Source organism: Tenrec ecaudatus, chromosome 4 (assembly GCF_050624435.1).
Source record: "Tenrec ecaudatus isolate mTenEca1 chromosome 4, mTenEca1.hap1, whole genome shotgun sequence".
NCBI lineage: Eukaryota > Metazoa > Chordata > Mammalia > Afrosoricida > Tenrecidae > Tenrec > Tenrec ecaudatus.
Window position 1 is genome coordinate 153,646,458 of NC_134533.1, and position 26,005 is coordinate 153,672,462.

Here is a 26,005-nt window from a genome sequence, read left to right on the forward strand (position 1 = left end):
TACCTTCAGGACCAGGGGTGTGAGGGGAAATGCTGGGAGGGTGGAGGGTGAGTGGGTTGGAAAGGGGGAACTGATTACAGGGGTTCACGTGTGACCTCCTCCCTGGGAGATGGACGGCAGAGAAGGGGAAGGGAGATACCGGATAGGGCAAGATATGACAAAATAACAATCTATAAATTATCAAGGGCACATGAGAGAGGGGGGAGCGGGGAGGGAGGGGGAAAAAAGAAGACCTGATGCAAAGGGCTTAAGTGGAGAGCAAATGCTTTGAGAATGATTAGGGCAAAGAATGTACAGATGTGCTTTATACAATTGATGTATGTATATGTATGGATTGTGATAAGAGTTGTATGATCCCCTAATAAAATGTAAAAAAAAAAAAAAAAGAAAGAAAGAAAATGATTAGGGCAAAGAATGTACAGATGTGCTTTATACAATTGATGTATGTATATGTATGGATTTTAATAAGAGTTGTATGAGCCCCTAATAAAATGTTAAAAAAAAAAGAAATTGGGAGCTGATATTAGGGGCTCAAATGGGAAGAGAATTCTGTGAAAATGATGATGGCAGCATATGTGCAAATGTGCTTGACACATGGATGAATGTATGGATTGTGATAAGCAAAATGTAAGAGCCCCCAATAAAAATATGAAATAAAATAATAATAATAGAGAGAGAAGGCTGGTAAGCAACTAGCACTCAAAAGTTCCAACAGTAGCCCTGATTTAACATCAACCCTACCATTTTCCTCATCCTGTCCTACGAGTATTCTGGTAGCATCCACCAATCTCTCCTGGCTAGATCTGAACTGGGTTATTTTAGCATCAGCTCCGAAATCTTCTTTGTGCCTTCCCTTATGACCCCATGTGCAAAGATGGAAGTCATCTTAGAAATTTCTTTTGAAACTTTGGTGACAGCACAGGGACCCTGTGCATCCGTGTTCTCAGGTGTTAAGTGATGGAGGCAGATCAAGTGTCCACAAGTGCGGATAAAAGGTTGCCAACAGCTGACAAGATACAATGGCCTGGCTCTCTAAGTCTCCGGATGCTCTTTGGTTTTCCAAGCTAGACAAACATAATTCTAATGCTATTCAAGACTGACAGGCTACATGCTCCAAATGATGGTGCTCTTCTCTCCATTCCTACATTTCATAGCTGTTTGTGTATCCATCCATTAAAATTATCCTGCCATGAACTGGGTATTCCTCATTATTGACTATGCAAAACACTATTAATATGTCCTTTGCTGCCTCTTTAGACTCTTCCCCCTACACGAAAAAATCTAAAAAAAATTAAAAATTTTTAAAGAGCCTTCTCAAAATGCCGTGGGTTTCCCCGGTTTACAAACATCTGACTTGTCTTATGCTGACCCTCAAGGCTATGGAAACTTTCCCTCTGTTTTACAGAACCAAGCCCTACCAAAAACCTATTGTCACTGGGTTGATTACAACTCAGAGCGATCCAGCAGCAGCAGGGAACAGGATTGCCCCATGGCGTTTCAAAGCTGCCCATTTCTTTCAGAAGCAGACTGCCACATCTTCCTCCCATAAACCAACCCCGACTAGTAATGAGCCTCACATCCCTCTTTAAGTCACTGAAAGGCTGGCACCGCTTCTTGCACTAAAGTAAGGCTAAAGAAGCATGTGCACCTGTTCCAACTTCCCTACAGATGTTTGAGGACACAGGACCAGACCTCATGTGTAACCCCCTGAGGACGTGTGTTTCTATTTCCCACCAGGAGAACACAGGTAACACTGAGGTCAGTGAATACTTAAATAGGTGTCTCATTTCATGGTAAAAGAAGTGTGAAATAAATTTGTTACAAGCAAAACTGCCATAAAAAGGTTATCACTTGCCTCTGACTATCTTCAAATAATTTTTATACAATTAAAGCATTTATGATCACTTTTGCCCGTATTAATGAATTCCATGCTGTATTTAAATCAGTCGTAGAATACCTCATTTTCACTCACCAAAACCTAAGTAACAGGCATTTTGCTATTGTTTGGGGGGGGTGCTGTTGCCTTTAGTATTCCCAGGTGATCCCAATGGGTAGCCAATGTTGGGAACCATTGACTTAATATGGGACACCTGTTAATTAATTACAGGTGTCCCATATTTGGTGATAAGCTTAAAAACACAAGATCATGAAATTCTGGCATGAGTAGCCCCTGACTAATGGTCAATTATCAATGGCAAGAAGTGAAAACAGGGCACTGAATACGAAACGTGTTCATGGTTCTTCCTTTCTCTTGGGCATAAATCCCAAGCTATTTTAAATAAGAGAAATTCCCAAAACATTGTCGTACATCAGATACCTATGCTGATCAAGAAGTTAATCGGGTCAAAATTAACAGAACAAGTTGTCACAGAGCCAACCTGTATCCTACCCACCCCAGTGTCACTGAGCCGATTCCAGCGCACGGTGACCCTAGAAAAAGCTCTCTGGACACAGACCGCCTCATCCTCCTCCCTCCAGGCAACGCTTCCCCAACGTGGCCACCAGGGCTCCGCTGTCCTACCCACGTCTGTGTCTACTTCTCTGAGCAACTTGACCGCCTCTCGGCAGAATTCGTACTCTTATTGCTTGTGATTCTTAAGATCTAGACGCTTATCCTCCTTGTTCATCCATTGAGAATGGAAGTCTACCTTCCTGACTTGTTGGGGAAATACTGTGCTGGGTTACTACTGTGTGCCCAGGCCGTCTTCCCCTCCTCGCCCAGCCACAAGCTCATGCTTTGTGTTGGTGCCGGTCTGTTCTTTTGTCTCAGAGGGAAGAATGCCGCTAAGGACAACACTCACCTCAGTAATGAGATTTCTAATACAGGCAGCACAGAATGCTAATGGCATGCAAAATACCACAGTTAAACCGCTTGGACTGGTCGTGTGTTTTTCAGCACCCTGTGGAACAGTGGTAAACGCCCAACTGGTAAATGAAAGGTGCGTGTTTCGAACCTACCAAGCCTCATACCATGGGAGAGAGACGTGGCAGTGGCTTACATGAAGATGTCAAACTTGGAATAATTATTACATTATTAGTACGATCAAGATTTTAAAGAGGGAGACCTCCATCTTTGGAGCTGTATAAAAGAAACTCAAATAACCAACATGGAAAATTTGGGAGTAAGTAAAAGAAATCGACGAAAGTTTGTCCCTGGCCACGTAGAGGCTGTACATATCTGTGGATGCACATATCTGTGGATGCACGTATCTGTGGGTGCACGTATCTGTGGATGCACGTATCTGTGGATGCACGTATCTGTGGGTGTACATATCTGTGGGTGTACATATCTGTGGATGCACATATCTGTGGGTACACGTATCTGTGGATGCACATATCTGTGGATGCACATATCTGTGGGTGTACATATCTGTGGATGCACATATCTGTGGATGCACATATCTGTGGGTGTACATATCTGTGGGTACACGTATCTGTGGATGTACATATCTGTGGATGCACATATCTGTGTATGTACATATCTGTGGATGTATTTTTTAAGGCAGATTCGCACTCTCAGCAGAGTGGCCTTCATTCCCTGCTCAGCTACAAAAAGGAGTGAGTTTTGGATGTTTAACTCTTTAAGACAAAAGTCTGAAAGAACCCTCTGATGCCTTGCCCAGCACAGAGAGTAAAAACTAAACAGAGAATGGACACTTCTCATCTCTCCTGCTAAATAAAATTAACAAATTCACTCGGCAATATTTTATTGAGCACCAACTGCGTTCAACGGAGTGCACTCTGGGCTGAGCTAGAAGCCAGATTTTCTCTACCGGCGATCACAGAATGAGTGGTTCCATTAATGTGGTGGGAGACGTGAGGCCACAGTACTGCGGAGGGACAGGAATCGAGTGTAAACGAGGGGCCCTGACCTGGTTTGGGAGAGCACAGAAAGCTTCTCTGCAGAGGGGACCTTTACTCTAGGGCCCGAAGGATGAGCTGAAAGTTGGCTGAGGAGACACGGGTGAGCTCTGTAGGGGAGGGGCACATTTGCCGTGTTACTCGGTGTTCTGGGGAATTAAAAATAAGTCACCATGGCTGGGAGGAGCCCTGCTGGTGTGGTAGGTTACACACTGAGCTATTAACCACAAGGTTAGCAGTTCAAACCCACCATGAAAGATGAGGCTGTCTGTTCCCGTAAAGATTTACTGTTCAGGACCCGCAGAGGCAGTTCTATGGTTACTACGAGTCTGAATAGACTTGGTGGCAATGTATTTTGAGTTTTGTTTGTTTGTTTGTTTGTTGAGTGTTGCTGGGGTGCAAATGGGCGAAGAGAACAATAAAGGCAGGAAGGCAGAGGGACACCAAGGTGTGCTTCTGCGGACATTCTGGATGTGAAGGCCTGGCAAGCGTCAGTGGGATCCTGAGGCACAGAAGGACGCCTCTCGGTGCGCAGCACTCCGGGGAGAGAGGGCTAAGCCAGGGGTGTACTTTTGTGAATTACTGTCACGTCGATGGGATATGAAGCTCTGGACAGGCCCCTGGGGGGTGCAAATAGCGAATGTGCTTGGCTGCTCAGTGAAATGCTAGAGGGTAAAGCCCTCTCAGAGGTGCCTCTGAAGAAAGGCCTGAGGATCTGCTTCCACAACAGCCACCCCTTGGAAACTCCCTGGGGCACAGCTCTGCTACGACACGTACGGGTCACCGCGAGTCAAAATCAACTCAGTGGCACCTGTTTTTCCAGAAAACTTTGAAAGTAGATAAGACCACCTCACACTATCAGCTCCAGATCTCCCTTATTGGGATATGCTTCTCTCAGGCAAAAACTGATGTTTTACTGTGGCTAAAACTTCAAAGAAGAAGCACCTTTACCTCTCTCTCACCTCGGTGTCTGGAGCAGCCAATCTTCGGCTTGCCATAGACCTTTCCTTGGTCACCTCCATCATACAGAATTTTAAGTTAAGAGACCTAACTATCCGTTTGAACTCAGCAGATCGCACAGATGAGAACCCCAAACAGTCCCTCAAGAAACGCCCCAGAGTAAATAGAAAACATGTCACAGGCTGCATCGCGTGGGTGACTTTCATGTACACAGAAGGGGCAACTGGCAGGTTTTCATCTTTGTTTTGATAGATGGAAGATAAGAGGATTTATGATTATAAATGCAATCACTAAAATTATTCTTGTGGGCCAAGAAAAAAAAGCGGATCTTTTGTATAACTGCATTAAATAATCACATTGCCCTGAAAGAACTGAATTTACTCGTGGATAGATTATTTCTTCCTTCCATCCATCTCTGTGCATATATTAAGCACAGAGTGAGAAAAGACAATTGGGAAAATGAGAGAGCCAGTAAAATGCATTCTAATTATGGAAATGTTGCTCAAAGAACAAAAGCTTAAATTGGTAACACGGGTCGAAGTCCAAGGGGGAATAATTCTCATAAGTAACCACTTAAAACACAAGACATCCGCAAATCTGAAGGGAAAGTTGACTATTCATTAGACATATTATTTCTTCTTTCTAATTTGATAATTAGAGAATTGATATTCCCAACCAGAAAGGAAAATAAACAATCAAGGGCCTTCCTTTTGGCTTGGCAGCCCTCCCGAGGGTCACAGGTGGGAGAAGAAGAGTTGGAGAATCTAAGGGGGGAGGCGAGCCAGAGAGCTCTGTTACTGGCAGTATCCTTGTCTCAGACAATTGAACCAAAGCTTCAGAGAAGAAACGCCGTTATTTCTCAGTTGTCTGGACTTGTGGTGGAACCAAAGCTTCTATTGGCCAGAGACACTCTCATTGTCAGTCAGACGGGGTGGAAATGGCCTTCACATCAAAACCTGACCCAGATCACCACAGGCTCGGTTCCCCAGTGACATCCCCCACTAGGATTAGATTCCTGATGGAGAAAGAGACCTCACCATGGAATGTTGTAAATCTGGATTGTTGCTTGCTCAGCCCCGCTGTTACACGTGCTTGCAAGAAGCAAGCACAAGAGAAACAGCAGCACCTTTAGGGGGAAGAGGTCCCCCTAATCGCCAATGTTAGTAAACAAGGACTAGTCTGGAACAGCTCCAGAAGGTGGATCCCTGGGGGCTAAGGGGCAGGGTTCTATCCATTCAAAATGGCAATGAGCTGCCCACAGTGGCAGGGATGGCACACTGAGATGTGAAATTTGAGAAGGCACCCCCCCCCCACAAGTGAGAATAAGCAAGGGAGAGAGCTACAAAAGCAGGACCTGACCACCACCCCCAGATGTGTTTAATCAAGACACTTAGGGGAGTCACCTTTGTGCTCCGGAGCAGAGTGAGAAGGGACTAGTCCATTGATGCGGGAAGAAGAGGGGGGCAACTTGGTACCCATTCCAGCCTCCACAACCCTCAGCAGTCCTCACAGACCCATAGGAGGGAACATGGAGGACTGACGGAGAAAAAAAAAAAACAGGACAGTGGATTAACCCGGTATCCTCAGGGGCAAAGGAAGCCATGGCCCAGACAAAAGGAACGGGGATGGTTCATAAATGGAGCTGAAGAGTCTGAAACGACAAAGAGGGCCTGGGTAAGGCTAACCCCCCACACCAGGTGGAAGCAGGGGAGGTGCTGATCACCTCCTGGCCACTGGTACAGAACAGGGAGCTCAGGTGTGACAAAGAAGGTCTTTGCCGCCCACTGCCCTCCCTTGGGCAGAAATCTGAGCTGGTCCTTCCGTTCCTCTTCAAAGGGCAGGCATGTAACAGAGCCAGGCAAACACTGTGCCAGGCGGAAAGAGGAAATGGGATTGAATAAGGTTTGAGATGAAAGTTGTAAATTGGGGAGCTGATATCAAACAGTTCAAGAAGAAAGCAAATGTTTCTAAAATGATGGTGGCAGCGATTGCACCGTGATGCTTGATCTAATTGAATTATGGATTGCTATAATATCTGTAAGAGCTCCCAATAAAATGATTTTAAAAAGAAAGTTTTAAATTGGATTAGACCCTCCATCATCAACATTACTACAAAGCTAATGGCACCTGCCCAAACTGCACCCTAATAAGATGCCCAATAACGCCCGAGCTCCTAAAGCAGACGGCCTGCTGAAGGCATAAGTGGCTAATAGTCTGATCTGAATTAATTGGATCCCAAGCTCACTGCTGCATAATTTCATTCTTCTTTATATTTACCAGGCAGCAACGATCATTCTTCTTTCTTCTTCCCGTGAGAATAGAATTCTAGTAAGAGGGCACTTCGCTGTCCTCTTTTTAAAATACAATCACATGTGCCCTGAAAGCCTTCATGGCAGACGCAGCTCCTGGCCTCTTGTGGCAGGAGGAACTGAGCACACACCCCACACACGTGGGCCCACTGCTCGCCCTAAGAGGAAAGGTAGCATCTTGCCATATGAAAGTAACCACAAACGTTTCCACACAAGACACATCCTCCCCTCAGCACCTCCACCTTGTCAACATTCTCTTCTCATGCCTAGTCCGTCAGCGCTCTCATACGAGGGGGTACCCGCCCAAAACGGAAAACAAACACACAGACAAAAAACACCAAAAAAGCTCCAAGTTTCCCTGGGAAGGTCACTGTGAATTTTTTCATACAAGCAGTTTTGACCCCACCTCATTTTTCGTGATGGCCGATTTAAGAGAACAGCGTGCGGCAGTGAAATTTTGTTTCCTGCTCAGGAAAAATGCCACAGAAACTGGTGTGATGGTGAGCACGACTTACAAGGAGAGCGCTAGCGAAAACTCAAATGCACAGGTGATGTTCTCATTTTAAAAAACAGGTGAAATGTCAATTAATGACAAACCTTATTCTGACGTCTGCCAACTTCCCGGACAAAAACGTCGACAAAATGTGTGCATCTGTGCTCAAGGACCAATAACAGACCATGGAAGAAGATATGGGGAAGTTATCTGGACTATGTTGGAGTTCAGTTCAGCGAATTTTAATTGAAGATTTGGAAATGAGAAGGGTCTCTGTGAAATTTGTTCTTCAGGTTCTGACTGACCAAGAAAAAGACGATCAAATGGAAATATGCTGTGCTTTGAAAAAACAGCTTCGAAGAGACCCAGAAGTTTTTTCCAAGGTCATTCCTGGTCATTGATGGTGCCATTCTGATGCCCCAAAGCAAACATCAATCAAGCCAGTGGAAGACACCATCATCACCTCGCCCAAACAAAGCTCGTCGTGTGAAATCAAAAATCACGATGATGCTCATTTGTTTTTTTTGATGTGATGGACACAGTGCATTTGGAAATCATTCCACCAGGTCAGACTGTTAATCAAGCTTTCTATTTAGAGGTTCTGAAAAGATTGCGTAACAGTGTGTGACCAAAAAAAAAAGGCCTGATTTGTGGCAGATGGGCTGGTTTTGCCACCACGACCATGTACCTGCTCACACAGCCACCTCAGCGCTCCAGTTTGGGGCAGAAAATAGCATGCCTCTCTTGCTCCACTCACCTGATCTCACTCCTTGTGACTTCTTTTTGTCTCCGCGAATGCAGAGGGACATGAAAGGACAGCTATTTGATGATATAGAAGAGGTGAAGAAAAAATGAGGGAGGTGCTGTCAGTCATCCAAACAGATGAATGTGAAAAATGTTTCCAAGAATGGAATCGCAGGTTTTCCAAGTGTATTAAGTGTAATGGAGAGTACTTTGAAGGTGGTAAGTTTGTTTTATAAAAATATTTAAATACATCGCTTTGGGGGCGGGGGGAATCCATTTTTTATTTTGTTTTCACAGGGGGTGGGGGTACCCCTTTGTATGCCTTACACCTGTCTTCACAGTAAGTGCCCAGAGTCCTTGGGCAGGTTTGCTACGGGGGCATATTGGAATACGGCTTCACCCACAATAGACAAAAGGGAACTTGGGACCACAGAAGTGACATAACTACAAAAGTGAGCAGCAAAAAACTAGGGGGCCTATTGAGATTAAAAGAAATCCCCAAGACTATTGTCTTTGAACCACAAACCGGAACTATCCCCCAAAGTCACCTTTTAGCTTAATAGCAGGTTAATTTATTACTATCATCAATATCACCTTTGAGTCCTGCACACTTATGAAAATGTATCTCTATGGGATGAAATGGCCAATAAGGATTCTAAAGCAGAGATGAGAAGGTGAGACCAGCTTAATGAGAATGAACCAAGTAGGGCAGAAAGGGTGGGAGTGCCACACAATGTGAAGGACCTAACCCAGGTCACCGGACACTGTATATACACACTGGCGAATGGGAACCTGTTTTGCTGAGCACACTGCCACCAAAAATATAATAAAAATTGTATCCGTTGAATGATGTGGTAGTTACATAATCTCCTGTCAACTTGAGGATATTAAGAGTGAAGGGGTGGAGTCTAGCCTGTCAATCAGGTCACAGCCTGGTGCTTCCTTGTGGACGTAGCTTCTCATGAGGATTCTGGGAACTTCCTCTCTTCCTCACTGGAGGCAGGACACACTCTCTCTCTGCTTCACCTAGCTGTTGAGGAGCCAACCTCAGAGAGCTGGAACAGCGCATGGCGATCCTCCCCAGCACTGAGATGTTTCCACCGGCCACTGGATCCATAAGACTCTTCACCCACCAGCCTGTGACCTTCCTGTATTTGGCATCATCGCGTGTGCTACATGAGTTTGGAGAGGAATTTATAAAACTAGTGTGGGACATATGGCCTAATATTGAATTCATGGACTTGATCTAGGCTGGGCTGGGATGTTTTCTCAATATACAATTGATATAAAATATATACAAATGATATAAAGCTCTCTCTTACATATACATGAGTGTTCCTGGATTTGTTCCTCTAGTCAACTACTACAAACGGTACTGGGTTTCCTTTGGAGCTGCTGAAAACACGGTCCAGAATTAGGGCATAAAGAAGGTTACATAACATTGCAAATGTCCCATCCCTAAAAGTAAGTTTCATGCCATGTATATTTTATCACAGTGAAAATAAGTGAAAGTGGAAATCATTTGTCTTGCTAAATTCACTGTTTTCAGTAGTAGGCAGCACTGAGGCACCAAGTACTTTGTAAAAACATGCCATGTCTGTGTTGGGTACCATGGAGTCAGTTCCCACCCGTAGCGACCTCGTGTACAACAGAATGCATGCAAGCTGCATAAATGTAGAATAAGAAAACTTTTCTCCACTCTATCCCTAGATAGTAAGAGATACTCATTATTCAGTTCGAAATGTTTGCTGCTCCAGCTTGGCAATGGTCACTCGGAAGCACCCACATAACAACATGACCACAACAGCCATAAATTTCAGAATAGCACGTTGGAGTGATACCGTAATAACTTACAGGAAAGCAACTAATATTTTTCCAATATTACATTTGCAACGAGCTGTGCATGAAAACAAAACTTACGTTACCTCCAAGTATATTCTAGCCAGGAACTGAAATGTCTGGGAAAGCTTATCCGTATGAGAAACGTATGCCTTAATTGTAAAAACACCATTAAGAATCAACTGTATCCCAGGACAGAAAAAGGATGCTGTGATTAATTCATTGTAACTAATTAAACAATTGCAAGTATAAACGCCAAAACCAAACTCATCACCATCAGATGGGTTCTGAATCACAGACACCCTACAGGACTAAGTAGAACAGCTCCTTAGGGTTTCCAGGATCATCACTATTTACGGAAACAGACAGCCTCTTCTTTCTCCCTCAGAGTAACTAGTAGGTTTGAACTGCTAATCCTGCAGTTCACAGTCCAATACATAACCCACCGTGTCACCAGGGATCCTTAGCTGAGCTTTTTTTTTTTAACTCACTGCCACTGAGTCAATGCCAACTAATAGTGACCCTATAAGACAGGGTCAAACTGCCCTGTGAGTTTCCAGGACTGTAAATTTTTACAGGAGCACAAAGCCCCGTCTTCCTCCCGCAAAGCAGCTGATGGGTCTGAACAGCCAACCTTGTGGATTACAGAACGAAGCATGGCCACCACACTACCAGATATCTGAAAATAAGCTCTCATTTGGAATGAAGCCATGTGATCGGAGGAAACTAAAGGTAAAGCGAGGCTCCTCTTTCTCTTAGTCCAGGTAAAGGGACGTAAAACAAACGACTGAGTTCATCGGCGCATACATATGACCCAGTTGACCTAACAGGTAGCCGGACACTGCAGACCGTCCCATCTTTCTCCATCACAGCTGCTCGTGGGTTGGGACCACCAACTTGTGGTTAGCACCCAAGTGCTTCACCAACTGCTCTACCATGGCACCTTAGGAAAAAGTCATTCTTTCTCCTTTTGATTTTTAAGTCATTATTTCTAATTGAAGTAATTTCTGTAAATAGAAGCCATCACGGTAACGTTCACACTACAATGCATTCTTTGTGCAAGTTATTGCCTCCCTTGCAAACCCATCAAGAAAGCAAAAGCAGAGGAGGGCTTTTGGCTGTCAGCTGTTCGGCAGGTGCTCGATCCCTTTAGGTTCCGTAGCTGCCCTAAAATCTGAGCAAAAGACAGACCAGTGGGAAAGGGCACCTGATAGTCCCACCATCAGCTTCACACAGTATTCTCACAGGGTTTTTCTCGTCGCTAAACAGAACACAACCAGCTCATTTGTGTTATCCAACACACGCAATTTCCTCTCTGTTCACGGTATTTCATTCTTACTTCTAAAAGGTTATAATGATGAAGTATTAGATAAATGACCAGAAGGGAGCAGACAAAAATATAACAGTACTTCTCTTTGGGTTATGGAATTATGAGTAGTTTCTAAATTGTTCCAATTACAACATTTTAAAAACAACAGTTGCCACCAGTGAGTGGATACCGGTTCATGGCATCACAGCAGACCCATGCGCACTGCTCTGACTCTTCAATGGAGCATGGGGATCTTCAATGGATGATTTTTCAGAAGAAAATCTCATCCAAGGAGGTTCCAGGTGGACTAAAACTTCCAAACTTTTGGTTAGCTACCAAGTACATTAACCTTTTTTACCATGCAGGGCCTCCCATGACAACATTCTATCTTTATAATAATTTTTTAATAAGCCATAAATATACTTTATTAACTGTGACATTATACACAAACTTTACATTTTTCATTTTCATTTTGTTGACCATTCTGGTCCATATGGCAGCTGACCACAAAAATCCTCATTTGACTTATATTTTTTAACAACAATTTTTAAATTATAAATTAGATGGGGGTTACATTTCAGATCATCGACTTTTTATTCAACAGTTTAAACTACTAACTAGTATCGCCAATAGTCGACCCTTCCCACTCCCGCTCCTTGATTTCTCTTCTCCCTCTTTCGGAACCCCATCTTCCATTTCACAAAAGTTAATACCCATCAGCAGTCTAGCCCATGGTTTCCCCTTTCCTCGCTTGCCCCACCGCCCCCTTTTTGACAAGCTCCAGAGTCTGCTCCCTTTGCTATGAAAGTCTTCAGCCTGTTGTTGTTGTTGTTGTTGTTGTTGTTGTTCTGCTTAGAACAGTGGTCTCATATAATATTTGTTTATGGTCAGCTAACTTCACTCAACAGCATCATGTTCTCCATGCTCTGCTAGGAAGTGTTTGTAGTTTCATCCTTGTTTCTTAGTGATGCACGGTGTAGGCCATTGGGTGTACGCACCAGTGTTTCTTGATCTTCTCCTGGTGGGCAGTGAAGTCGTTTCCATCTTTTTGCTTCTGTGAACAGTGTTGCAATGAACACTGTTCATGTTATCATTCTTGCGCCTTAAGGACATTGACCCACCAGAGGGACTGATGGCTCAGAGGTAATTTTTATCCTACTCGTTGCACGTAGTACTGTATCACTTTCCACAATGCTTGGACAAAAGGACCCTCGTTTTACTGTAGCCCTTTTCTCCTGGGAACTCCGAGTAAACCAAGTCTGCATATTACAAAGTCTATCAGTTTGCAGAGGAAATTATTTTTTTCTGTGTATAATGGAAAAGATTTTACTTTTTAATGAGAAAGGGTTTGTTTGTTTGTTTGTGGGTGGTGGTTGGCTTGGTAATGGAAGGAAACAATAACATAGACAAGATGCCAAGCTAGTAAACAAAACGTTTCCGACTGCTTACTTCAGGCTCCAGAACCCAGTTACAAGAAACCTGTTCATTGTGATTCGGTGTGGCCTGTCTCCACCTCCTCTCTGAATCAGAATGATTTTATAAAGGTAAGAGCTCAAAGTATACCAAGATATCTCACAACTCTCCCCTGTATTAAGTTCCTATTTAAACAGACAATACTTTTGTGTTCAAGAAACAGACTAGATGGGATCATTTCTTCTTGAATTAAAATATATCCTTAGACATATCAGAAGTACTTTAAGCTCTTGTGTTATTATAATTTGAACAGAATCGTAATTCTAATTGGCTTTAATCCCTGCAATCTTGGGAGGATTTAATATCTCTAAATCCTTTCAAAAGAGTAATACAAAAAAAAAAACAAGATAATCAATTCCTATTTTAAGTATTATACTGCCCCCTTGTGTATCTTGTGCTTAATGAAAAGCTGCCTCTTTTGCACCAAATATAATAGTCCTCGTTCTTAGAAATACTTGAAAAGAATCACAGAGATTAATTAGAAGTAGAAAGAATCTTGGAAGTCATCCAAGTGGGCACATTTATTTGAGAGAGTACTAGATACAAAGGATTAGAAAGTACCCTCAAAATGATACACCTCTGGTTATTGTGTACTCCAGAGAGAATAGTGTGGGAAAGAATTTAAACCTCTCAAACTGCTAACTTCTCAAAAGAGATGGCAAAAAAAAAAGGGAAAGAGTGGGGTTATGGAGTCGGGTCAAGTTCCTAAACGGTGCAAAAGAGGCAACTAGGAAGAAAGGCCTGGGGCTCTACTTCCGAAAGACCAGCCCTGGAAATTCCTTTGGACAGGGGGTCACCGTGAGTGACAGCAGTCTCAAACACAGCCAGTTCCTGCAGTCACGCAGAGCAGGGTTTGAATATCAGAACAGTGCTCCACAACCTCCCACAGCCTATGTTCCTCCATCCATAAAATGGAGCAAATAAGTATTGCGAGGGAGTCAGACGGATTCAATGTGACAGTATTCATCAAGCTTTTAGCGTAAGTATCTGTAACACAGTATTATACTAATTAATGGAATCGCAATAAAAATAAATAGGAAATGGTTCATACCTTTTTAGAGTCTTCTGATGGCTGCATGGAGGCATTCTAAAATAATGGAGGCATTTTTACCTTTTCAAAATTGGCACAAAGCATGAATTGAAAACTAAAGCTAGTCTTCCATGTTTCTCTGACGATGTAGAGTTCTTTCTAAACACAGGAAGTTGCAACAGAAAGTACTGTCGAACCAACCCTGTGTGTGACAGAGATGGAGCGACGGAACCTCAGTGCCAGCATGAAGTCACGGCTCCCACAGCGCCTTCACTCACGTGCGGCACTTTGCCACTACAGTGCCAAAAACGGCCACAGGGAAACGTAGAGGCAAGAGCTTTAATTCTTGTTAATACTCAGCTATGGCGGCTGGAGCTCATCATGTCATGTCTGCTCTTTCCATCTTTTACCCACAAAATGAAGCCAGTCACTACTAAGTAAGGTCCTGTGCCAGCTGCTGTTGAGTCAATCCCGACTCACGGTGACCCATGTGTGTCAGGACAAAACTGCCTTCTCGAGGACTTTCCAGGGGGTGACCCTTCAGAAGCAGATCACCAGTCCTTTCAAGCACCCACCTTTCAAGGTTGACCCTGTATACCAAGCCAGGGACTCCAGAGTGTCTGATCACAAGGAGGCATAATGAAGGTGCAAGAGCACAGTAGAAGGGAGGGAAGTTCATTTCGTTACCTTAAACTTCATTGGAAGCAACAAGATTAGCCTGTCACCAAATTGGGGTGGGGGAGAACAGTACCTAAGTTAGAAAGCTGAAGGAAGCTGAGATTCCAGGATTCTGTTAATCAGCGCTTGCTCACTCCCCAGAAATCTCTCTCCCTCCACAACCTTCCCACCAGGTTATTCCAGCAATCTTGGCAACACATAAATCGTTGGCGCTCAAATAAATTGCCCTCAAGGGTATCCTGATAGCAGGTTGCCGAAGCCTATCCCTTGTCAGTCTACATAAAGCAAACAGAGGCCAGCAGGATGAAGGCAATTCATCCTAGTTTGCCAAGGGCAGTACCAACATTGATTACTCTTGGATGTAGCTGCAGTAATCCACCCCATAGACAAGGTTTTTATATGTAGTTGAAAATAGAGACGCCTTAAAGCCCCAAGGGAAGAAAATGAAACAGTGGTCTTTACAGTGTGCCTTAAACTGGAGCATATGCTACTGTTCGGAGCTGTTGAGTTGGTTCTGACTCATCGGGACCCTGTGAAAGACGGCCTGGTCCTGTGCCCAGTGGCCCAGCCACTGTGTCAATCCATCTTGTGGAAGGCCTTCATCTTTTGCGCTGCTTGACTCCCTGCCGGAGTGAGCACGGGTGGTCCCGTTAGGGACTGCGCTCACTCCAGACTTGTTTCTGTGGCCCTTGCTCTTGTCGTTAGTGCTGCTGCCGCAGGCCAGTGGGGGTCTGAGTCCTGACAACAGCGCATGTGCAAGGAACCGCTCCCCCACCCCCACCCCCCGGGTTGCCAGGTTGTGACCTTCAGTCTTCTGAGGCACCTGGAGGTGTGCTGGGACCACCAACCTTTCAGCACCACTCAGGAGCTCGCCCCTCAAGACGGCAAACACCAAAAAGGGCCGTGGCTGCAGTTGAAGGTCTAGTGCGAGAGGGAGGACGGGCACCTGAAGGAACCTGTAGGGTAGGAACTGGCAGGCCTGCCGCCGTGGTGGTGGAGAAGGGGGCACACTGCTAACTGTGGGGAGCGAGTCCAGCTGGGCTTCTCGGGCAATTATCCACCACCAAGTTAACTCCGGCTCCTGGCGCAGGCCAACAATTACACCATATTTGCATGCAGGGCGCTGGAATAAAAGTGCTGTCAGAAAGAGAAAAAAAAAGATCCAGATACTTAGGCGCAGCAGGCGGCTCACCATGAAACACACTGTTGTCCACCAGAAAGTGCCTGCGGTACTGCACACAGCTCCTCTTCTCCAAGTTCCAGTAGCTCATTGTCACCAGGGGGCTGGCACCGCATCAAAACCCAATTGCCCTGTCAAGGGAAACAGAAAGAGACAAAACTGAAGAGAACGGCGGCAGCACGCTCACGCGGGTGGCAGGATGCCATTCGCCCCCAGGCCTCGCGCAGCTACACACCCTGCGCAAATCTCGGCAGTGCCCGGGCCGCTAAGAAATTTCCCACAGGTCTCCCAGGGGGTGGACACATTCCAGAGGAGTCGCTTTTCCAAACTGGGCTGGAAGGTACCACCGTCTCCAGGGGAAATAAATGCACCATCCTGGAACAAGTTCCAGATGGGGTTGAGCACACTCCGGACCGTGTCCAAACCCATGCCAACCAGCGCTGGGCACTTCTGACCAAAGGTCAGCCGCAGCCTAGGAGGGCTGTCATCCCAGGCTCCTAAATCTGGTCTCAGTGCCATGATGGAGGACTGGGTAGTCTGTGGGATTTCAGAAATCATAGCGGCATCCAAACACGGGGACATGCTTCTTGGTTCAATGCGGAGGTCCAGAGCGAACTGGGAGTGTAACCAGAGCCGGCGGCAGAGCTCCATGGAGCGGGGTTAAGAAGCAGCCTTGCCTCTCCTCCGCAAGGCCCCCCCTGGACAGACACCGGGAAACACACGCCAACTAGGGCACGAACTTGAAAAGCAGAGATCCACGCTGATGAATTGAACTCCTCCAGCTGATGGGCATCACCCTGAACAAGGCCCTCCTTTGTTCTCGGGTTTTGACTAAAGCAACTTTTCAGAATCCCAGCCGCTTTTCTGTTCCGAGAATAAAACCAGGCAGAACCAAGGAGGGCCGGTGTGAGATGAACGCCACAGGTGGGAAGCAATTTGTCATCTGGCCTCTGACAGCCACCGGATGAAAATTTAAATTATCAGGGCTTCCTCCGCTCGTTTGTGGGGCTACAATTGAGAAGGATCCAACGTATTTGCCAAACATTCTCATCTTGACCTCTCACCAAGAACCCAAAAGGGTTCTTACCTAACCCAAATCCATCCAATTGTGTCTCTAGCCCCTCTTGCCTGACCCCATCACCACCACCTGCCCGACAACCGCCTTCTAGTTAAATTTGCCTGCTTCTCCTGATTCCCAGGATGAGTCCCATTCCTGCAGGATAAAAATCACCTGAAACCTAGTTGCAAAATGACAAGGAATCGAGAATTCTCGATCCACTCACCTCTGCTGCTTTTCTACCCCTCCCAGTACCCTGGAGACCTCTTCTTTTGAAAGAACTTTGAATCGCCGATAGTCATGAATGCTCTGTCGTTTTAAAACAAAAAACACAGAACTAAAACAATACTAAAATTCGTCAATTTTTTTTAAATGGAACTTCTCTCTTCCCTCACATCCTATTTTTTTTTCTATACATTTAAGCATATATAGAAACCAAACCAGTGTCCAGTGAGTCGGTTCTATCTCACACGCATCCCAGTGGGACTGTGCTCCACACCCAGGGTTTGCAATAGTGGTGATCTTGATCCCAAGTAGACCCACCCCCAGCCTTTCCTCCCCGGCCCCCAGGGCAGATTCACACTGCGGCCTCTTCTTGATCAGCCCAGCCTTCACCACTGGCTCCACCCAGGGACTGCTAGATATGACCCAGTACGTGTACATCAATTTGAAGACATCTCCATTTTTCATAAGACCACCATTCCTGAGGACTGGCGATAATGTTTAGTAACATCAATACTAGCGATTTCCTACCGAAAGTGTGTTTATAACTTGTATATAACTTGAGCGAATGCTAAATTCAGAGGGACTCTGACTACAGACAACCCAGTCCGATCCTTATTTACTGGGGGCCACGCTTGCTCCTCCCTTCTCTTTCACAGCTGGCGAGCTCTCTCTCAGTCCAGGGAAGGAGAAAGTGAAGTCACACTATGGACAATGTGCATTTGTGCATAGCGGTTGGGGGTGTTCAGTAGACCCTTGTTAATCTTTTTTTATTTGTATTTGTACTTAATTTCAACAAAAGACATTCGTATGCATGCCTGTCATTGGCTCATACATCCATCTTCTGAGACAGATGCTGGTATCTCCCTTTACCAGAGAAAAGGAGAGGAGAGAGTACTAGAAAAAGTAAGTGATCCACTTATGTTGCTGGGATAATCTAGCAATGAAACTTGACACCAGTGTTGTCTGACTCCAGAAACAGGGTTCTAGCTGGACAGGCCAGGAGGAAGAGACAAAGCTGTAGAGCAATGTGGTGATTTTGAACGCACCCTGACAATTCTCGGACATGGCTACCTTTGAAAAGCAGAATCTGTGTCAAAGACCACAGTCAGGAGATCATGGTTCCCAGTTTCCCTGCTACTTTATCCCACCAGCATGAAGGAATCGCTTCATCTCTCCAATACTCGCTTCTCTCCTCCTTTCAGCTGATCAAATGACTGTAAATGGATGGGGTGAAATAATTTAACGGGAGTGAGAATGGTAACAGTCTGAAGAATGTAACCAAAGCCACACAACTGTATACACAGAAATGACTGGATGACTGCATGTTGGGGGTGGTGAGAATTCTACCCCCATCCCCAAAATACATACATACACACACACACACACACACACATACACACACACACATATATATATATATATGGTAAAATAAATGCATCTCCCTTGAAGAGAGGTCTGTGGGGTCAGGCCCAATTTCTACATTGACCCCTGCCCCTCCCCAGAAGACTGCACTCCAGAGGACAGCACTAAAGATACAGCCCAGGGAGAGTGGCGGGTCAGCCAAGACCACACGGGAGAAAACTAAGAAGGAGAGAGAGAACCGTATCCTGGCCCACCTAGCCCCAAAGACGATATCCCCTCACTGATCCACAGCACTGCAGGGGACAGCACTGGAGACCCCGTTCAGGAATTGTGTCCGGTCTGATACACACACACCAGGGAAAATTACAGAGGGAGCGCAACAGAGCAGCAAGGGGAGCAAAGCAAGGAATCCTCCAGGAATCCCGATTACAGGCCTCCTCCTCCTCCTCCTCCTCCTCCTCCTCCTCCTCCTCCTCCTCCTCCTCCTCCTCCTTCTTCTTCTTCTTCCCATCTCCTCCTCTTCTTCTTTTCTTCTTGTTATTCTGTTTATCTATTTAAGATAGGCAAGATAATCCCGAAGTGAAAGCAATAGAACTGACAGTTCTGGGGGACATGGGAGAAGGGGAGGTGGGAGAAAGGGTAGGGGGTAGCCAATAAACCCAGGGACAAGGGAACAAAAAGAGACCTAAACTGGATGCCAAGGCGAGTGTAGAATGCTTGATGGGGATCAATCAAGGGCAATGTAGCTGAGAGGAATTATTGAGAGCTAAATAAAGGTCAAACATGACTGTGGGACCGGAGGAAAGTAAAAGGAAACAGAGGAAAGAACTACGAGGCAAAAAACATTTACAGAAGTATAAATATAGGCATGTCTATGTGTAAGTACATTTATACATAATGATAGAGATATAGTCCTATGTAGATATACTTATATGTTGAATATTAAGGAAGTAGACGGACATTGGGCCTCTACTCAAGTCCTCCCTCAATACAAGAACACTTGTTCTAATAACCTGGCATTCTGTGATGTTCACCTTCCCAACAGGCTCACTGAAGACAAAATGGGCACAAAAGTAAATGTGGTGAAGAAAGCTGATGGTGCCCAGCTATTAAAAGATATAACATCTGGGATCTTAAAGGCTTAAAGTTAAACAAGCAGCCATCTAGCAGAGAAGCAACAAAGTCCACATAGAAGAAGTACACCAGCCTGTGTAATCACCATGTGTCAACAGGATCAGGTATCAGGAGTCAGAAGACTCAAAACAATCATGCCAATGCCAACTAGTAGAGTCACCGTGACACCGAGAGTGTTTACAGAGTGGCCTATCTGTAAACAATTGGACATGTCTTCACAGAAGGGTCACAAGGAAGAGACAAGATAGCCAGACTGCAGTATAGCACTAAGGAAACACACAACATTCCTCTAGTTCTTTATTGCTTTCTTCCTACAACTATCATGACTCCAATTCTACCTTACAAACCCGGCTAGACCAGAGCATATCCACTAGTGTAGACAAGAGCTCTCAGCACATAGAATCCAGGACAGCTTAACACCCCTCCACGTACAGTAATGGGAGTAGTAATGCCATGTGGATAGGGGGAAGATAAGGGGAAATGAGGTCAACAGATCACAATGATCGACGTGAACATCCTCCCACCCCAAGCCTTTGGGGAGGAACAACAGAGATGTGGGTGAAGGGAGACAGTGGATGATGTAAGATATGAAAACAATAATAGTTTATAATTTGCCAGGGATTCATGAGAGTGGGAGTGGGCAAGGAGGGAAAAAAGAGGAACTGATACCAAGGGCTCAAGTAGAAAGAAAATGTTTTGAAAATGATGATGGAAACATATGTACAAATGTACTTGACACAATTGATGTATGAATTGTTTATAAGAGCTATCAGATCCCCCAATAAAATGATTTATTTTTTTAAGAAATTATCCCTTGAATGTAGTGTACATCATTTTACACCCACCAGCAATAGACAAGGGTTCCAATTTCTCCACATCAACCATTGCTACTTTCCTTAGTATTGTCATTGTGGTCATTTTTAAAGTGCTGAACTGCTAACTGAAAGGTCCAAAGTTCAAGCCCTCTGGCCGTTCTGGGGAAGAAACATGAGGCCCTCTGCTCCCAGGTAGATGACAAACCTTGACAATTCAGTGGGGCAGTTCTACTCTGTTACAGGGTCACGCTGAGTCAGAAACAACTCAACCACACCTGACCACAACACCAACACAGCATCTGAGTGCACTGGAAGGGTGTTTCTTTGGTGGTTGTCGTTTGCATTTATTTCCTTAGTGATGAATGTCTTTCATGTGTTTGGGGGCCATGTTTTTTAGTGAATTGTCTATGTAAATACTTTCCCAATGTTTAATTGGGTTGTTTGTCTTTTTATATTCTACTTTTTCTCTTGTTGCTTGTATTCTAGGTGTTGTATTTTTAAAACCATGTCGAGTCTAATATGAAGATTTGCCCCTCTGTTTTCTTCAAAGAGGATGATCACTTTAGTTCATAAATTTAGGTCTGGTTAATTTTTGCATATGGTATGATTTAAGGGTCCAATTTCATGCTTGCGTATGTGACACTCTGATTGTCCCAACACCATTGAGTGAGACCCTCAATTACCATTTGAATTTATATATGGGCTCAATTCTATTTCATTACCTCTATTTCTATCCTTATGCCAATATCATACTGTTTTGATCACTATACCTTTGTAGTAAGTTTTGAAACCAATATCAGACAAATGGGCTAATAGCAGACTTATGAACTTGATCTGGACTGGGCTGGGATATTTTCCCAATATTCAATTGCTCTTTCATATAACTCTCTTATACACATATAAACGTCTCTGGATTTGTTTCTCTAGTCAACCCAGACTAACACACCTGTCTAGGACTTGACTTTGTATCCAGCAGTTTCCTCCCTGACACTCTGCTTCTCTATTAAGAGTCTCAACTTATATTAACTCAAGGTGCTGGATTAAACTCTTTCTTCTTCCCTATGCCACCATCCCACACAACTCTACTATGGCCCAATCCAGAAAAAGAGACAAGTGGAGACGACTAAGGAACGTGGCCTTCTTCTTTTAATGCAGCCCTTACTCTTCAGCCAGGAGCCCCTGGGATGCACGGAGAGGAAAGAATGCGCGCCAAGAGCCAGTTCTTTGATTCCCAGAGGGTGGGTACTGTCAGCTCGCAGGCATCACTTCACCTCACTAACACTCCATTCTCTCCTCCTTCCATCTGGTAAAATGCGTGTAAATTTGAGTGAGCATCTTGGATCGACTTCTAAAAATAACAACTAATCTAGTAGATTGAATCCTGATTATTAACACAATTGCCTCTAATCCTGCCTCATTCACCATCATAGAAGTTAGGGTTTACAACATATGGGATAATTACATTCAATCACAAAATGGAGGCTAATTACCTAATCCTGAGAATCCTGGCCTTGCCGAGTTGACGTGTAATTGGAGGGGGACACAATTCAATCCAACACAGGGTTTGATCCTGCCTCTGACTAGTGCTGGGTCCAAGAGACATTGCTTCCTCCTCTGCATTCCAGATGCCTCATCTGCATACTGAGAAAATGGAGGGGCCAATGAGATGCTCTCTCGGAGGCTTTCCAACTTTAATATCCTGCATTCCATCAATAAGGAGTCTGGGCAACTCCTCTCCAATATCCCACTCTATGCAACTTGAATTATAAATTACAATAACCCTGAGAAATCAGAGTTAAGTCCCAGGCACCAGATGTCTAAAATGCGTATACTGGGAAAATGCTTCTTTCCTCCTCCTAAGTCTTGGAGATAATGGACATAATTAGTAAGCCTTTCTAGTAATGTGAATACAATAATGGGGCACTTAAGAGGAATACATAAGGGGGAAAGTCTTAAAATCCATTGTCTTTGGCATAATATACTTTGGAAAATCCTACACTCAGGTTTCCCTACAAGCTGAAAATTCAAACTAAATACAATTAAATGCAAAGTTTTTTTTAAGTCAATCCTTCCTCATTTCTCCACTAATTTTGAGACGAAGCAGCCGTCTAGTTATCTGGTGCTGCTGTAACGGCCATCCCACAAATGGGTGACTAATAAACGAATGTGTCCTCTCACAGTGCAGGCAGGGCTACATTCTGGGTGCTCTCTCTGTCAGTTCTGGGGCAAGGTCTTTGGCTCCTTCCAACATCGGTCAGCCCTTCCTTGAAGGCGTACATGTGCCTGGACAGCGGTCTCCTCGTGGACCAGGGCGGGGATCCCAAGTCCAAAGAAAGAGCTCCACTGCAGGCTCTTCCTTCTCAGTGGCAGTAGGTGCCTACTGTCTGCACACCTCTCTCCTGTTTTCTCACTTCTAAGATTCAGGGCGATGCAAGCCATGCTCCAGGGAAACTCCCCTTGTATTCCATCATGGCTGCGGCTTGAATAAGGGGCTTGCATCCCACCCTGATCCCCTCACACATGATTGGCTGATCATATTCAATCACACCACATCTGCCAAGAACTTCACTGCTGCCAAGAACCATGGTCCGGCCAAAGGGACAGAGATTTTGGGGGGACACAGTTCAGTCAATCATACCAATGAAGAGAATTATACAGAAGAAGAGTGGAGTGGGAGGAGCCAGGACTCTTCCTCTGCAGAAGCCAAGACAATAAGCATCTAAAGCTGTTCAGAGCCTGGCTCAGTCACAGAGGACCCTGACCATCAGGGCCCCATTTTGCTGGGGTCAGCAGATGGCACGTCCCTTCCCTTCCTTTCTCCACAGCAAACCCCCTGCAGGTTCCCAGCACCACCAGACTGGTTATTAAAGGCCTCTGTAAACACCCTAATTCTGTAAGCGAGCCCCTCCCGGCTATGTACACAAACAGAAAGAAATAAAAGAGCACTTTGTTCATTTTTTAAGACCCACAGGAGACACCAGTAAACCCAAGTTCCTAGTGTGTTTTCTTTTCCTTAAAGCAATCATAAAATGAAAATGCTCTGAGCTGTTGAACAATGAGATGTCATTCATCTTCCAAAGACAGGCGGCGGCTTCATTGGAAAGGACTGGTTTACAATATAGAATGTGCATCAAGACCTTTGAAGTTGTCCGTACTTTCTGGACCCAAGGATTCCTCTTCTGGGGACATGTCCAAAATATCACGACAGTGGCATATAAAACTGCACGACAAAGGGGTTCGTCACAGCATTATTTATGACCCAGAAAAAACGGGACTCTAAGTGCCCAACTGTTGGGCCAGTGTCGACTGCTGTGCAGTCTACCAGTTAGGCTTACAAAGAATTTGTAGAGGAGCTGAGATACCAAGAGCACAAATAGAATGTAAATGTTTAGAAAATAATGATGGCAACATATGTACAAATATGCTTGATACATTTGATGTATGGATTGCTATAAGAGCTGTCAGAGCCCCCAATAAGAGTGATAAAAAAATACAAGGATCTATATATAACCTCCTCCCTGAGGGACAGACAATGGAAAAGTGGGTGAAGGGAAACGTCGGACAGTGCAAGATATGACAAAATAATAATTTATAAATTATCAAGGGTTCATGAGGGAGGAGGGAGCAGGGAACAAGGGGAAAAAATGGGGAGCTGCCAGGGGCTTAAGTGGAGAGCAAATGTTTTGAGACTGATGAGGGCAATGAATGTACAAAAGTGCTTTACACAACTGATGTATGTATGGATTGTGATAGGAGTTGTATGAGCCCCTAATAAAATGATTAAAAAATATTTGTAATCAAGTACATGAAAATGCTTAAAATTCAATGATAGGAGAAATATATAAGATGATATCCACTATGAAAGATAATATCAACTATGGATTGATGTTGTCTTATATTTTTTTACCGAGAACTATGTTATGAAAGAGGAGCTCTTGTGGTGAATGGTTCCATGTTGAGCTGCTATCTACAAGGCTAACAGTTCAAAACCACCAGCTGCTCTGTGGGAGAAGAATGAGGCTTTCTATTCCCCCAAAGAGTTACAGTATTGGAAGCCCACAGGGGCTGTTCGACCCTGCTCTATAGGGTCGTTGAGTCAGAATCAACTCGATGGCACTGAGTTTGGTTTGGGGTTTATCAACTATGGAAAAATAATACTGCATGTGGCTGTTCCTGTTCGGAAGCAGAGTGACACATTCACAACAAAGCAAACACTGCCTGATCCGTGGACAGCTCACCAGCGTTGCCAGGCTTCCGTTGCGGCAGCCCCGGCGTCACTCATCTTGTTGCGGGCCTTCCTCTGTGGTGATGACCCTTTCTTTGACCAAGCCAGACGTCCTTCTCCAGAGACTGCGCCCTCCCGGCAGCATATCCAAATCACAAGACGGCCTCGCCCCCCCTAACACGGAAGGGTCGTTGGGCTATGCTGCAGTGCTGACAATCCAAGGTCATTCAGTTCTCCTCACCAATGCCGTCGTGCAAAGGCATCGATTCCCCTTCAGGCTTAATCAGTGTCTAGCTGTTACATACGTACAAAGCCGATTTAGAATCCGAAGTCCTCAGAACCCAATAATCAGGCATCTCTGCTTATAGTCTTTGGAAATTTAAAAGAAAGTAGATGGGTTTTTTACAATGTTTCTAATCGCCCTTACTTGCACTGCTGGAGAAGCCTTTTGAAGTCGCACTTTTATATCCAAAGCTTTCCTCTCAGATGCTTTACCGTATCTCATATGTCCACGAAAATTGAGGCTCGAATTAATCGGGTGTGGCAAGCACCCTCGGGGCGGTGGGGGCCGGGGGGGTTGTCAGCCTCTGTCCTCAGTTAGCCCTTCTTCACTTAACTTTGGCCTACATATTGATGAATTTCTTATTGGTTTCTTGCATTGGAAAAATTAGCCTTTCTACTGTATCTACTCCCCATTGCCACCAAGTCTGTTCCTACATGTAGCAGCCCCATAGTGCGTCGAGACTGTAAATCTTTATGGGAGAAAACAACGTCATCTTTCTCCTTCGGGTGGGTTTACACAGCAGACCCTGCACTGAACAGCCCAATGCCGAGCCCTCAATGCCCCCAGCGTTGTTTGTTTCTGCTTTCTCCGGCATCTTTACATTGTTGGCAGTGGCAGTGTTAGTCTAACTGTACTGGGGCAACTATTATTACTGGAAACAGAATTCAACTCGGGAAGTCTCATTTAAACCCAGTTACAAAGAGAACCAAGCTAGTACCTGACCTAGTCCAGCAGCTGCTATTGCAATAACTGCTGATATGTTTGTCGCACTTCCCCTGATCCAGGTAGAGAACCCTGATGGCACAGGGGTTAAAACACTCCACTACTAACCAAAAGGTTGCTGGTTCAAGGCTACTCTGAGGGAGAACGATGTGGCAGTCTGCTTCCATAGAAATTTACTGCCCTTTAGGGCAGTTCTGCTCCGCCATATAGGGTCACTCTGAGTCAGATTTCTGTAGTCCTCAATGAGTTCGTTTTCCAGGTGTCATGTTAATCATGACAAAAGTATTAATTTACTTAATCTTACA

General features: G+C 44.8%; 1 protein-coding gene across 2 annotated transcripts in view; it reads right to left on the reverse strand.

The window, feature by feature from the left end:
* The window catches only part of PLCH1 (phospholipase C eta 1), a 227,197-nt gene extending 211,230 nt beyond the window's left edge, over positions 1-15,967 (reverse strand). For both annotated transcript variants that reach the window (XM_075548867.1, XM_075548866.1), the window contains exon 1: positions 15,889-15,967. In XM_075548867.1, coding sequence (XP_075404982.1) covers positions 15,889-15,967 — 79 coding nt within the window. The remainder of the gene's footprint in view (positions 1-15,888) is intronic.
* Between the last annotated feature and the right edge of the window lie 10,038 nt (positions 15,968-26,005).